General features: G+C 39.9%; 1 protein-coding gene and 1 pseudogene across 3 annotated transcripts in view; one reads left to right on the forward strand and one right to left on the reverse strand.

Moving 5' to 3' along the window:
• LOC101686041 (cytochrome b5 type B) overlaps positions 1-14188 on the forward strand; it is a 37822-nt gene that overhangs the window by 14103 nt on the left and 9531 nt on the right. For 2 of the 3 annotated variants that reach the window (XM_045076237.1, XM_004744543.3), the window contains exons 2-3: positions 6255-6383; positions 6901-6930. In XM_045076237.1, coding sequence (XP_044932172.1) covers positions 6255-6383; positions 6901-6930 — 159 coding nt within the window. Of the gene's footprint in view, positions 1-6254; positions 6384-6900; positions 6931-9117; positions 9348-14188 lie in introns of those variants that run through there. The other variant, XM_004744544.3, reaches the window with a different exon arrangement.
• On the reverse strand, positions 1502-6148 carry LOC123391017 (annotated as a pseudogene).

Raw genomic sequence — 14188 nt, forward strand, 5'->3', positions numbered from 1 at the left:
CTACCTTCTTAAAATGATGTATAAACTCTTATCCAGAATGACTGGTTCTTTAGTTCAGTTGAGTCACCATAGTATAGGACAGAGCCATTGATTTTTTTTTTTTCAACTGATTTGATGTATTCTGAATGCACATGAAAAATATCCCATTTAACCTGTAAATGGTCATTCCTTAAGGCACTTGAGAATACCACAGTGTCTCAGGGTCATCAATTTTCCCTGGACAGTTTTTAGAGACATAGAAGGTTTGTTAAGTCTATCTTGGCCCTGAGTATTCATTCTGAAAAATAATTTATTTGAATTAAGTTTTGATACCTTTGCTCTTTGTGTCATTCTGTAGGCTCAAAATGAACAATGCAGGGATATTTGTTTTGCTTATACGTAGTAAATTTTCATTAATAAAATGATTAGTTTTGTAAAGGAAGTTATTAAATACTAGTACATAAATTAGATTTAAAAATTCAGGCTATCTGAATCCCAAGAAAACCGGAGTTTACTGTGATTTAGTTGTCAGGCTGCTTGTATATGGTAAGTATTATAATTGTTAATGTTTCTTCCAAAAATTGAATTTTTGCTAAATTTTTATATATTATCACTAGCTTGAGTTTCCCCTTTTTTTGCCTTTCATTTCTGTTGTCACCAGAAGGGAATTTTTTTTTAAGGTTTTATGTATTTATTTGACAGAGAGAGATCACAAGTAGGCAGAGAGGCAGGCAGAGAGAGAGGGGGAAGCAGGCTCCCTGCTGAGCAGAGAGCCCGATGCGGGGCTTGATCCCAGGACCCTGAGATCATGACCTGAGCCAAATACAGAGGCTTTAACCCACTGAGGCACTCAGGTGCCCCCAGAAGGGAATTTTTAAACATTTTAAAAATAGTTACTTCCCTTGGAACGCCCGAGTGGCTCAGTGGGTTAAGCCGCTGCCTTCAGTTCAGATCGTGATCATAGGGTCCTGGGATCAAGTCCCACATCGAGCTCCTTGCTCAGTGGGGAGCCTGCTTCTGCATGATCTGGCTCTCTGACAAATAAATAAATAAAATCTAAAAAAAAAAAAAAAATAACCCTGCACATAGCTAAATATGAATACATGAAAAAAAATAGTTCTTTCCCCATGTAGCACCTGGGTGGCTCAGTAGGTTAATCTGCCTTTGGCTCAGGTTATGGTCTTGGGGTCCTGGGATCGAGCCCCGCGTTGGGCTCTCCGTTTGGTGGGGAGCCTGCTTCCCCCTCTCTCTCTGCCTGCTGCTCTGCCTACTTGTGATCTCTCTCTCTCTGTCTCAAATAAATAAATAAAATCTTTTTATGAAAAAATAGTTCTTTCCCTGTAAGTCACCCCAAACACAGTCATTTCCTCCAGTTTCAAACATAAAGGGAAACCTGGCTCAGACAAAAATGGACCTTTTTGCACATCCACGGGCTCACGTGTTCTTTTTATTCTGAGAGGCCCAGCTTAAACAGCTTACAAGGTTACGGGCTACTCTGTTCCCAACAGAGCTAATCGCTGCTTCAGTAAATAGAGGTCTACAATTGTTTTTTGAACATGCCTTCAAAGTGGAGATCTTTGGCCTTGAGCTCCTCTTTGACATCAGCAAGTGCCCACTGGCAGCCTGTTAGCTCCAGAACTTTCCATTTTGCCTTGAAAGCTTTGTTGCTGTCTATGGGCTTGGCTGTGGCTGCTCCAGTCATCTTGGCCTGGATTGCTTTTTTTTTTTTTTTTTTTTTTAAAGATTTAATTTATTTACTTGACAGAGCGAGAGGGCACAAGCAGGGGGAGCAGCAGAGGGAGAGGAAGAAGAGGGATTGAGAACCTAGTTCGGGGCTTGATCCCAGGACACTGGGATCATGACCTGAGCCAAAGGCAGATGCTCAACCTACTGAGCCATCCAGGCATGCCTACCTGGATTGTTCTTGGTTGGTCATTGGCTTCATTTTGGCCCAGAATGAAAGAATAAATGCTCTGAATTCCAAATACGTAGAATTACCAGGATGTAGCATGTACTCAGATGCAGCTAATGTGAGTAGTTGAATTCCTTCCTATAGCATAGGCTTAAAAAACAGCATCAGTAGAAATAGGCCTTTGGTTGTAACAAAGCCTGAGCAGGTCATGTTTATCCATTCACTAGTCAGAATGATTGGGATGACATTTGTTAAATTCCCTTTCACCATGTCTGTGAGCATAGTGGAATCAGTCATAAGAGAAGGTAGTACTGTTTTCTCTTTAGTTTTTTGAAAAATCTGTCCTTTGTGGTCTTGGAAGTAATATTTTCATGTCAAGAAGGACTGTTTGGGAATACTTCCATTTTCCCTGAGGACTGTGCTATGTAATAGGACTTTAGCTGTCAAATACTTGCTCTTGGGTGAGTTTCTTGTCACTCTGCAGCAGGATGGACACATGGTGGTGGATCATGCCCACAGAGCCGGTGATGGTGAACATGGACAGGGCCACTAGAGACTCACATTGGAGTCGAGCTGCAGCTCCTGCTATCTTTTTTTAAATCTTATTTATTTATTTGACAGAGAGATCACAGGTAGGCAGAGAGGTAGGCAGAGAGAGGGAAGCAGGCTCCCTGCTGAGCAGAGAGCCCCAAGGGGGGCTCGATCCCAGGATCCTGAGACCATGACCTGAGCCGAAGGCAGAGGCTTAAGCCTCTGAGCCTCCCAGACGCCCCCCCACCTTTTAAAAAAGATTTTATTTTATTTTATTTTATTAGGTGTGGAGGGACAGAGGGAGAGGGAGAGAGAATCTTAAGCAGGCTGCATGCCCAGCACAGAGTCAGACTCGGGGCTGGATCTCACAGCCCTGAGATCCTGACCTGAGCTGGAATCAAGAGTCAGGCGCTTAACTGACTGAGCCATCTAGGCACCCCCTAAAGATTTTATTTTTATGTAATCTTCACACTCAGTGTGCAACCCTGTTGCAGGGTTACATGCTTTACCAATTGAGCCAGTCAGGCACCTCTCCCATCTTGTTCTTATTTATTGAGAGCCAGCCTAGTCAGAGTCCTAGGCCAGGCCCTGAGCCTGGATATTACCTTGTTCCAGAACTGGCCATGGCTGTGCTGTGGCCTCAGGCCTAGTGCACTGCCTTCAGCTGCATTGCCATTTTATTTTAATTATTTTAATTAGTTTATTTGAGAGAGAGTGCAGGGGGGTGGGGACAGAGGGAGAGAATCTCAAGTAGACTCCGTGCTCACACAGGGCTCAAACTCATGACCCTGAGACCATGACCTGAGCCGAAAGTCAGGTTCTCAACCAACTGAGCCACCCAAGGCACCCCTGCCATTTTATTTTATTATTTTATTTTTTTAAAGATTTTATTTTTTTGACAGCGAGACAGGGAGAGAGGGAATACAAGCAGGGCGAGTGGGAGAGGAAGAAGCAGGCTTCCTACTGAGCAGGGAGCCTGATTGATGCTTGATGGGGTCTTGATCCCAGGATTCTAGGATCATGACCCAAGCTGAAGGCAGACACAACAACTGAGCCACCCAGGTGCCCCTGCCATTTGATTTTATTTGATTTATTTTATTTTTTTAAAAGATTTTACTCATTTATTTGAGAGAGAGTGAGGGGGAGAGAGCATGAGAGGGGAGAAGGTCAGAGGGAGAAGCAGACTCCCCATGGAGCTGGGAGCCGGATGCAGGACTCGACCCCAGGACTCCAGGATCATGACCTGAGCCAAAGGCAGCCGCTTAACCAACTGGGCCACCTAGACGCCCTGCCATTTGATTTTAAAGAGTATCTGAAGTTTATAGAGTTCTAAAATAGTCACCAATTTTCCCTGAAATCTTCTGCTTGTTCTAAACCATCTGTAGTAAAACCACATATTGAAGTGAAAGGTAGTAAACCTTGGGTTTTTTGACCACTCCAACCTTCCTTGCCTCAGTGAAAAAAAAAATCAGGCTATAAGACAGTGTATATGATATGAATTCATTTTTATAAAAACATGAAAACTTTTATTTATTACTGCCTACTTTATCAAATAAGTACTCAATAAAAATTGTAGCATAATGATTGAAATGGATATATAGTATTAAATATACAGTAAAATATACAGTATACAGTGTGTGTGTGTGTGTGTACACTGAATATATAGTAAAAACAGTGGCTGTATATTATATATAATTGTGTAAGTGTGGCAGTTGTGGGAGGGCACACGCACAAGTGGTGGTGGGAGAAGAGGCAGAAGGAAAGGGAGAATGAAAAGCAGGCTCCAAGCCCAGCTTGATCTCACCACCCTGAGATCATCACCAGAACCAAAGTCAAGAGTTGGAGCTTAAAATGACTGAGCCACCCGGGCACCCCAAGTGTTGCACTTTCTTACTTATTAAGTGGTGAGAGATTGATGAAAATGAAAATACTTTGTAGCTGTAGATAAAACCATGCAGGAAGTCATAAATTCAGCCATTTCCTGAAATATCTCAAGCTGCTAAGAGATTTTGTTATCCTTTTGCTCTTTGAAAGGCAACATAATAGTTGGGATGTATTATAAGGAAAAACTGTCTTCATAGTTGAGGCATATAGAGCACACTGTGGAGCACCTGTATGGCTTGGTTGGTTGGGTGCCTGCTTTCAGCTCAGGTCCGGGGATCAAGCCCCAAAGGGGGGCTCCTTGCTCAGTGGGGAGTCTACTTTGCCCTCTCCCTCTGCCCCTCCCTGTGCTTGCCCGTCACTGCCCCACTTGCCCCCTCCAAATAAAGAAATAAATTCTATTTAAAATAAGGATGAGGGGCGCCTGGGTGGCTAAGTGCATTAAGGCCTCTGTCTTCAGCTCAGGTCATGATCCCAGGGTCCTGGGACCGAGCCCCACATCAGGCTCTCTGCTCAGCGGGGAGCCTGCTTCCTCCTCTCTCTCTTTGCCTGCCTCTCTGCCTACTTGTGATCTCTGTCTGTCAAGTGAATAAGTAAAATATTTAAAAAAAATAAAATAAGGATGATAATACTCCTGCTTAAAAGGTTATTAAAATAAAAACTACTTAAGGGCGCTTGGGTGGCTCAGTTGGTTGAGCGAGTGCCTTCGGCTCAGGTCATGATCCGGGACTTCCAGGATCGAGTCCGGCATTGGGCTCCCAGCTCCTTGGGGAGTCTGCTTCTCCCTTGGACCTTCTCTTCTATCATGCTCTCTCTCACTCATTCTCTCTCAAATAAATAAATAAAATCTTTAAAAAAAAAATTAAAAAAATAAATACTTAAAAGCATCACTTGATATTTTAAAAACATAGATTTAGATATGTCATCTAATATAAATTCTAAATTTACTCATTGTAAGTAAATGTTTAAGTCAGGGACTGTGTTAAATGTAATTTTTAAATATTTTCTCAATAGGTGGTACTGCATTTGGTAAAACAATCTATAAAGGGTATATAGTGAAAAATCTTTTTCCTGGCCCCTAGGTTCTTTTCAGAGAGAGAGAGAGATTGATTTATATTTATACATTTAATATTTATAAAATTTATTAATTTACTATCAACTTATTATTAATATTTAATGTATAAATAAATATATATTTAAAGTCACAGGTGGTAACATATTATGTAAACTATACCTTTCTCTTTCTGAGTACAAAATATTTCATATTTGTATCTCATTTGATAGAATAGTAGTGAAAATAGTTACTCCTGTTATCTCCATTTTATAAACAGGAAAGCGAAGACCTTTCAGTTTCTTAATACCTTGTCCAGGGTAATAGAACTAGTCAGTTACAGACAGAATCTACTTCCTGGGTATAAAGGCAGTTATTTTGGTATCACTTACTTAACTTTTTATCTTGAAACCATTTCAGACTTGCAGAAAAGTTGCAGGAGTAGAATAAAGAATTCCATACACTCCTTGACCAGAGCCTCCATTCGGGTTTCTGCGGCTGTCTCGATAATGTTGGCAAAAAGGCTCAAGCCAGGAGCACACGTTGTTCCCAGTTGTCCCGTCTTGCTGGCCTTCAACCTGCGGCTTTTCTTCAGGCTTTCCGTAGCTTTTCTGACCTTGTTATTTTTGATGACCACAGGCCGGTCCTTTTGTAGAATCTCTCTCAATTTGCTGTTGTCCTAGATTTCTTCACAGTTACGCCAGTATTCTACATTTTTGTACGAATATCGGCAGTCACGTTACATTCTTCCCATTGTGTCCTGTCAGGTGGCATACAGTGTCGCTTCTTCCCATGACTCCCATTGAGGAAGAAAAAAAAAGGAGCAGAAGGGGGAAAAGTAACGTACATGAGTTTTCACTTTAGAGGGCCCTGTGTTCAGCAAATATCTTTTCTTTGTAGCATCCTGGGGGAGAAGAGGTTCTGCTGGAACAAGCTGGTGCAGATGCAAGTGAAAGCTTTGAAGATGTAGGCCACTCCTCTGATGCCAGAGAGATGCTAAAGCAGTACTATATTGGTGATGTGCATCCGGTAAGAACGCGCCGGGCGAGGAGCGCATACAGAGACAAAGCTGAACAGCCACAGAACACAGGAGAGGGAATGAATTATTAAAATGGAAATTCATTCATCCCTACCATCAGGCTATGTATTCTCCCAAATCATTTTGCCTGCTGTGCTGAGATGGGGCTGCTTGTATGTGAAGCAACACCGGTAGTTATATGAAAAGTCAAGAGAAATGGTTTTGGAGTTTTTTTTAACTGATTTTTATAACACAGTTACATCTCTACCTGAAACAATGATTTGGTGGTTCTTGGAAGTTCCTTGCTAAAGGTGGTAGCTATGGACATTCTAACAAGGGACCCTGATAGGCTCAGAGTTGCGGGGGAGAAAGCATATTCCTTTCTACAGATCTTGATGTCTCTCAGAGAATTCTCTGCTACCAAGGTTGTAGTCTCATGGTCTAAGGTTAGAAACAAACACATAGTGCCCAGAGTGAGAATGCATTTGGAAATGACTTAAAATGTTATTTGTTTTCCTTTTTTAACAGAATGACCTTAAACCTGACAGTGGTAGCAAGGTAAGAAGTCATCTGTTTCTCTTGTGTGTTTCAAATGTTTATATTTCTATTTAACTGGAATAGAATGGCTTTTTAAAAAGTTATCTTAACAAGAGAAGTGTTTACTTTTCCCCCCAGGCAAAAAAATCCCATTTTTTTTTTCAGGAATTTGGACTCAGTGCCATTTTAGGAAAAAAGAATAGCTGAGTCTTGAACAGTAGGAAACATTTTGTTCATGTTTCCATTTGCATTAAAAAAAAAATTCTAGCCAGTGGTTTCAATTGTAAAAAAGTAATTCTTATTCTTACATTAAGTAGTACAGGTGATAATAGTTCTGTGTTGGCAAAATAATTGGAACGTTGATTTTCACTTTTAAGTCTTCAGAGTTACAGATTGAAGTAATTGACCAGAATGGGCCTTTCTGTCCCTGTTACCCGTGTTTAGGCTCAAACAGGCCTATTCCCATTTCGCTTACTCCCGTGATTCAGCAAAAACAAAAGACTAAATACTTGAAAACCTTAATGTGCACTGCATAACATACCAAGCACAAAATAGGAAAGCCTTTTAGCTTCCCATAAGCGGGGCTATTATTTCCCTTACTGCTTCAGGCTTTTTCTTGACTTCCTCCTTCACAGAGCTCTCAGGTTACCCTTTCACTTAAAGGGACAGCAGTTTAGTTGCGGTGAGAACATCATGGTAGCAACTTTCTGCCTTAGAGCTTCTTGCTTCCTTTTCCTCGCTGAGCTGGAATTACTAAACTTGTTGGGTAGAGCACTTAAAGTTGGCCTTGACAGAAGAATTCTTTTAACTTAAGAGATTGCTTGACTGTCTGCTGTGTGTTACTATGAAGTCCAGACTGTTGTGTGCAAATTAACTCACCCGTTTTGCTATACTTTGTTGTTCTTAATTGTTGAATTGTTCATGAAGGGGGATGAAATGATCTTTAAATGCTTCTAGAGCACTGTTGGTTGGTCTCTATTCCCCCTCTCCTAGCGCATGTAATGAAGGTAAAGTTTGAGCTGCGCATCGCCTTGCTGAGTGTATTGAAGGTGTCTGGGAAACACTATGGTCTCAGTTTAAAGTAAACATTTCATTCAAGGGATATTCCCATTTGTACAAGAGATAGACTTCGTGTCTAGGAACCACAGCCCACTTCTACACAACATTCATGAGAGTACTTTACTGAAACAATAGAAAATATTTGGGGGATTAGAGTTGTCAAAAAGTCTACAAATTGCTGCTGCTTCTTTTTTTTTTTTATTAATTTATTTATTTGACAGAGATCACAAGTAGGCGGAGAGGCAGGCAGAGAGAGAGGGGGAAGCAGGCTCCCCGCTGAACAGAGAGCCTGATGTGAGACTCCATCCCAGAACCTTGGGATCATGACCTGAGACAAAGGCAGAGGCTTTAACCCACTGAGCCACCCAGGTGCCCCACAAATTGTTGCTTGTTGCTGTTTTTCTTCCTTGGTAGTTCAGTATGTGGTGAGGACCATTCTTAGGAATGGAGAGTGGTGTTTTTCATATTCTGTCCCTTGGACCACCTGTGTTGGCATCCCTGGGCATGTTTATGAAATGTCTATTTCCTGGGCTTCCGCTACTGCTGATTCATAATGTTTGGAAACAGGACTTGGGAATTTGCACTTTAAGTAACCCAGGTAGCCAAGCACCAGACTTTTTGCTAAGTGATGTACCCATCTTTCATTTGAAAACTTTACAGATGTCTCAGCTAAATTAAATCTCTTGAGCCTTGGACTTTTTATAAGAAATAAGGTGGGGAACCTCTTTCAACTCACTGAATTCAATATTAATTTAGAAGTTTCCAAATGTAGTTTGGCCCCTGCCTGGTATAAACAGTGACTGAAGGCTGTATATTTGAAGCTGTTTTCTTCATGTCTGTTGTACCCAAAGGACTGTCTCCATTAAGTAGAGAGTAGGTTATAGAGTGTTTCCAGTCACACTCCTTTATTTTAGGCAGATCAGGCAAGGAAACCTTTGGGGAAATTTTCAAGGCCATCTATGTGGGTTTTCACAGAGCCTGACTTCAGTTCCAGGAAGAAAGTCCTGGTCTCAGATTTATTTCCTATAAAGATTGTAAATAAGCACTTCTGAATCTAGGATGTGTAAGTCCCCTTTCTTAATTTTTCTTCACTCACCATGAAATAAAGGATGTAAAATTAATTTCATTAATACTTTCTTTTGGTTACAGGTTCCCAAACCTCTACAAAGAAGTGATTTTTTTAAGCCTAATTAAGAGGTGTCTTCTGCCTCAGGGGACAGAGTTTTCATTTCCCTTCTCTTTCTTTTACCTTCCTTCTTTCTCCACTTCTCTCCTCCCCCACCCCCACAGCTTACCATTGCTTCCCTGCCTGAAACTAGCCCCCAGGCCATGCAAAATTTAAAAAAAAAAAAAAAAGGCAACAAAAAAACCACCACCCAGAACATGGCTATCACGCTATTCCAGAGTATAAATCAGGAACTTTGCCCCAGTTTTTTGGCAACTACCTTTCACACTGCTTTTGCTACAACAGAGGTAGATAATTGATGGTCACCATTGTTTTCTTGTTAGATTGATAATGCCTGAGTTCTGAAGCCCTGAAATAGTACAAAACTAAAATGTAAAAGCTTAGAAACTACAGGTCTGCCAGCAGATGTTTTTCTCACCTGCTTCAGGGGTAGACAAAAAACTAGAATTACCAACCTTTTTGTCTCTGAATATCTTTCTCCCTGGAATAGTCCCCATGCTGAGAGTCATCAGACTTCTGTTCCTTCTTGAGTTTCTCGAGTTAACATTTTTTTGGTCTGCTTTAGAGTAAGGAAATTCACCTTAGAAACACGTGGTATTTTCTGTGCCATTTTGTCTGCCTGTCTACTGTAGGGCAAGTAAGCTAGACATGTTTGTGGTTCGTGATACCTCTCTTTGGGTCATGGGTTCCCATGTGGGTTCACGGTTTGAGCTGCCAGCACTTGAGGAGATGAGGTACATACACATGCTAACCTGGCAGAAGTAGTCATTTCATTCGTTTATCAGCAGATATTACCTACGTGACAGTTCAGCTGCTTCAAGTATCATTACAATGAGCAGACTCAGTAACCTGACCGTTATCCCATTTATTTTATTTTATTTTTTTAAGATTTTCATTTATTTATTTGATGGAGAGAGAGATCACAGGTAGGCAGAGAGGCAGGTGGGGGTGGGGGGGGAGCAGGCTCCCCGCTGAGCAGAGAGCCAGATGTGTGACTCGATCCCAGGACCCTGGATCATGACCCAAGCCCAAGGCAGAGGCTTTAACCCACTGAGCCACCCAGGTGCCCCCATTATCCCATTTAAATTTTTGAATGGGTAGTACATAATGTACATGCCAAAAAATTGAAATAGTTTTAAAAAGTGTACTTTTGTATATACATCTTATATATAAATAATACCTATTGCTTATGTATAATTTTGTTAATTGTATTAATATCCAAATAATATGCATATACTTTTATATACAATGACTGCCTTCCATCTCCAATTCTCAGTCTCCCAGTTCCTCTTCTTCAGAGGTAGCCAGCTACCATTTTCTTGTTTTCTCTTCCCAAGAGAAAACTGATGATTCAGTTGATAAGCAGACCAACCATAGCCTCCTTTAAAAAAGTCACATACTATTGTTTCTTTTTACTTAAAATTTTTATCTTAGTGATTGTTCTTTTTTTTTCTACAAGAAATCCTCTTTTTTTTCTTCAAATTTTTACTTAAATTCTAGTTACTTAACATATAGTGCAGTTAGTGATTGATGTTTAACAGTGTTCTGTAGACAAGAATTTTGATGAGATGGCATTTACCATACTTAATGGAATTTGATGTGTCTTTTAAAAACATGTAAGATTGTGGGGTGCCTGGGTGGCTCAGTTACTTGAGCATCTGCCTTCCACTCGACTGGTGGTCCCAAGGTCCTGGGATTGAGGCCCACGTTGGCTCCCTGCTCAGTGGGGAGTCTGCTTCTCCCTCTCCCTCTGCCTCTGCACACATGTTCTTTTTCTTGCTTGCTCTTTCTCTCAGTAACTAAATAAAAACAAATAAGATTGTTTCCATAAAGACTTGACATGTTACTTAAACTTTATTTTTTTTTTAAATTAAGAATTAACTTTTGAACTCTAGTAAATTCCACATATGTTAGAAGCAATCTATAAGTTGCATTTAAAAGCAGATACATGGGGCGCCTGGGTGGCTCAGTGGGTTAAAGCCTCTGCCTTTGGCTCAGGTCATGGTCCCAGGGGTCTGGGATTGAGCCTTGCATATGGCTCTCTGCTCAGCGGGGACCATGCCTCCTCCTCCCTCTCTGCCTGCCTCTCTGTCTACTTGTGATCTCTGCCTATCAAATAAATAAATAAAATCTTTTTAAAAAATAAAATAAAAGATACATGGGGTGCCTGGGTGGCTCAGTCGTTGGGCGTCTGCCTTCGGCTCAGGTCATGATCCCAGGGTTCTGGAATCAGGCCCTGCATAGGGCTCTCTCTTCAGCGGGGAATCTGCTTCTCCCTCTCCCACACCCCCTGCTGTGTTCCCTCTCTCTCTGTCAAATAAATAAATAAAATCTTAAAAAATAAAAAAATAAAAGCAGTTTTTTTTTCTTCCTGATGCAACTTACTTCTGTTATACAACAGTTTTTTAGAATACATACATAATACTCAGTTTACCTTCTCTTTTATAGGAGAGAAACTAAAAAGAATACATTGTTTGTAATTATGTAATGCAGTTACTTGGTTGCATCATACCAAAAATTTCCTTCAAAAAATTGTTGAATATTCCTGTCATACGTAAAAGCTGGCTCATTAATGTTTGGAACGGTTATGCAGATGCCCTTCAGACAAGCAGTGATTGCTCTTTACCAGATAATTTTGCATGGTTGATTCATTGTTCCTGATTTCGCCTGACATTTCTTTTTTGAAACATAGTATTTTGAAATAAAGCATAGAGTGTAATGGCAAAATGCCTCTTGTAAAACAAAATACCCATTGCTGAGGCATCTCAAGGATTAATGTCTTCTCATGACGCTTTACTTAGAAATAGTGTGTAGTTTTGTGAAAGAAGGTGTTGGAAGGATAAGGTAACATCTTTTTCAAATCAGCCCTCCAGTGTTAGAATACGTTTTTCACTTCTTTGGTCCCAGTAGAAATTACTCTGTGAATGTTGAATTATTTTCTTCAGTGATGTCTTATATATGTTATCACAGTGGGTTCTTGAGACAGTCGTACAGAAATTTATCTTAGAGCGTGTTTTTCATCTTTGAATTTTGCTCTTATATGCAGGGAAATATTTTTTACTTGACTGGGCTGGCTCTAGGGATGATACATCCTTTAATAAAACAGTAATTATTAATTATTAATACATTAGAGCCTCTCTAGAAAGAGAAGATCCTCTAGATCCACACATGGCCATGTCCTAGTTGGGACTATAATATGTTGAAGTCATGTATTTAAATAGTCAGACTTTTTAGACTTTAAGAAATTAATTCTGAAATTCATATTGTGTTAATGCTATAAAGTCCATTGTATCATGGGGGGAAAATCCTTTCCAATAGTGTTTGAAACCGAAAGTTCCAAAGTTGTTTTCATAAATTACTGGCCACATAGAAACCAAAGTGTTCTAAATAAAAAGCTACAAAAACTGTTGGACCACCCAGATATTCACAAGGTTCACTGAAGGTGGTATGTGGCTAAAAATCCACTTTTTCCAGTTTTAAATACTTGGAATCCTCTTGGCATAGCAAGCATCTAGTTTAGGAATTAAAATGTAAGCTCCTAAAAGAAAAAAGAAAAAAAAAAGCTTCTTATATACCTTGCAATAGATTTCCCCTTTATTTAAACGTCTGAAAGTCTAAACTACTGGGGCTAAAGGTTTACTTTATAAATGCCCTATCTATATATCTTGATGAATCATAATCCTAATTCTGGTGTATTGATTCCTATGTTTATGTTCTTTTGATAGAGTACACTATTCCTTAGGCATGTGTTTTCCCATGTTTTTTCAAAAACAGCTTTCATAGTGAAACCATGCCCACTGACCCCCAAATCCTTTCCTGTATGTTTGCCAATTACTACATTTCTTTTCTTAACCATATCAGAGAGTCTGTACTTTCAGTACAGTGCCTCTTGGAATAGCATCTAGAAGAATATAGATACTCTGTAAGAGTATCTCATACCAGGTGTAAGATAGAAAAATCTGCATGTGGGTTGTGCTTCTTCAATCTTTTCCACACATGGAAGACTAGTGTTTCCTTCCCTCTAACTTTTAGAACGCTGTTATTGTAGATTTTATGAAAATGCCCTTGGGTCAGAAAATTGTGTTGAGTTAATTAAATATGGCTTTAGAATTAGAGTTTATCTGGTTTGAGCCTTTCATTTTATAAGTGAGGAAACCAATTTAGCATTGTGCTTGAAGACTGTAGACAGTTTCACTTATGAGCAGCGTAATAAAAAGGGTACTCAGATATTAGGAAATATTTCCTTTCACCCTCAGAGCCCATGTTTGTTTATTTAATGAGAGAATTAACACCGTAATTAACCTCGAACTTAAGAAACCGTTTATTCAAACAGTTCATTTCTGTTAATTTTGAACTAAAATGAGAGTAGACTTAAAACAGTTTGGTAGTTTGGTAGAAACATGCATATTAATTACTTGGTAAGGCTTTTGGTAGAACTCTGGAATTTGATCTGCTCCCTTGTAACTAAAATCGTACAGTATTGCAGTTTTATCCTTCCAAGCCAAGGATTGAGCAGTCACTGTTCTCCTGACCAAAAATCTTGCATGTAAATTAAGATGTGGGCAAGAACATTACCAACCAGATATGCCTGAACACACAAAGGGGTAAGTTAAAGTCAATCATAAACTGTAGGAATTTCACTTACAAATCCATTAGATTGAGCACAGAGCTTTGGAGTGGAAATGGGGAGCTGTGCATAGAGACAATGGCAGGGTGGGAGGTTTGGGGTGAACAAAGCCTGTTCTTTTTCATTTTGTTAAATTAAAAATAACTTACTTGGCTTCTTTCCAAACTTGGCTGAGGTACTTGGCTTCTAAGAGCAGTGTCTTTAACAACTCTTTCGTTATAGCTGATTAGAAGTGGAGTCACTGTATTTTGGGATTGACTTGGCTGTCTGTGTCCTAAAGAAAGGGTCCACTTCTTTCTCTTCTTTTCCCTCCAGTGGTAGGGAAGTTGGTCTTTTTGCCTCCAGGGATGGAATGATCTTAAAACAGGAATTGAGGTACTTAGTTTTGTTTTTTTTTTTAAGTATGT

This window comes from Mustela putorius, unplaced genomic scaffold (genome assembly GCF_011764305.1).
Source record: "Mustela putorius furo isolate JIRA1106 unplaced genomic scaffold, ASM1176430v1.1 tig00000174_pilon_pilon_pilon, whole genome shotgun sequence".
In the NCBI taxonomy this organism is placed as follows: Eukaryota; Metazoa; Chordata; class Mammalia; order Carnivora; family Mustelidae; genus Mustela; species Mustela putorius.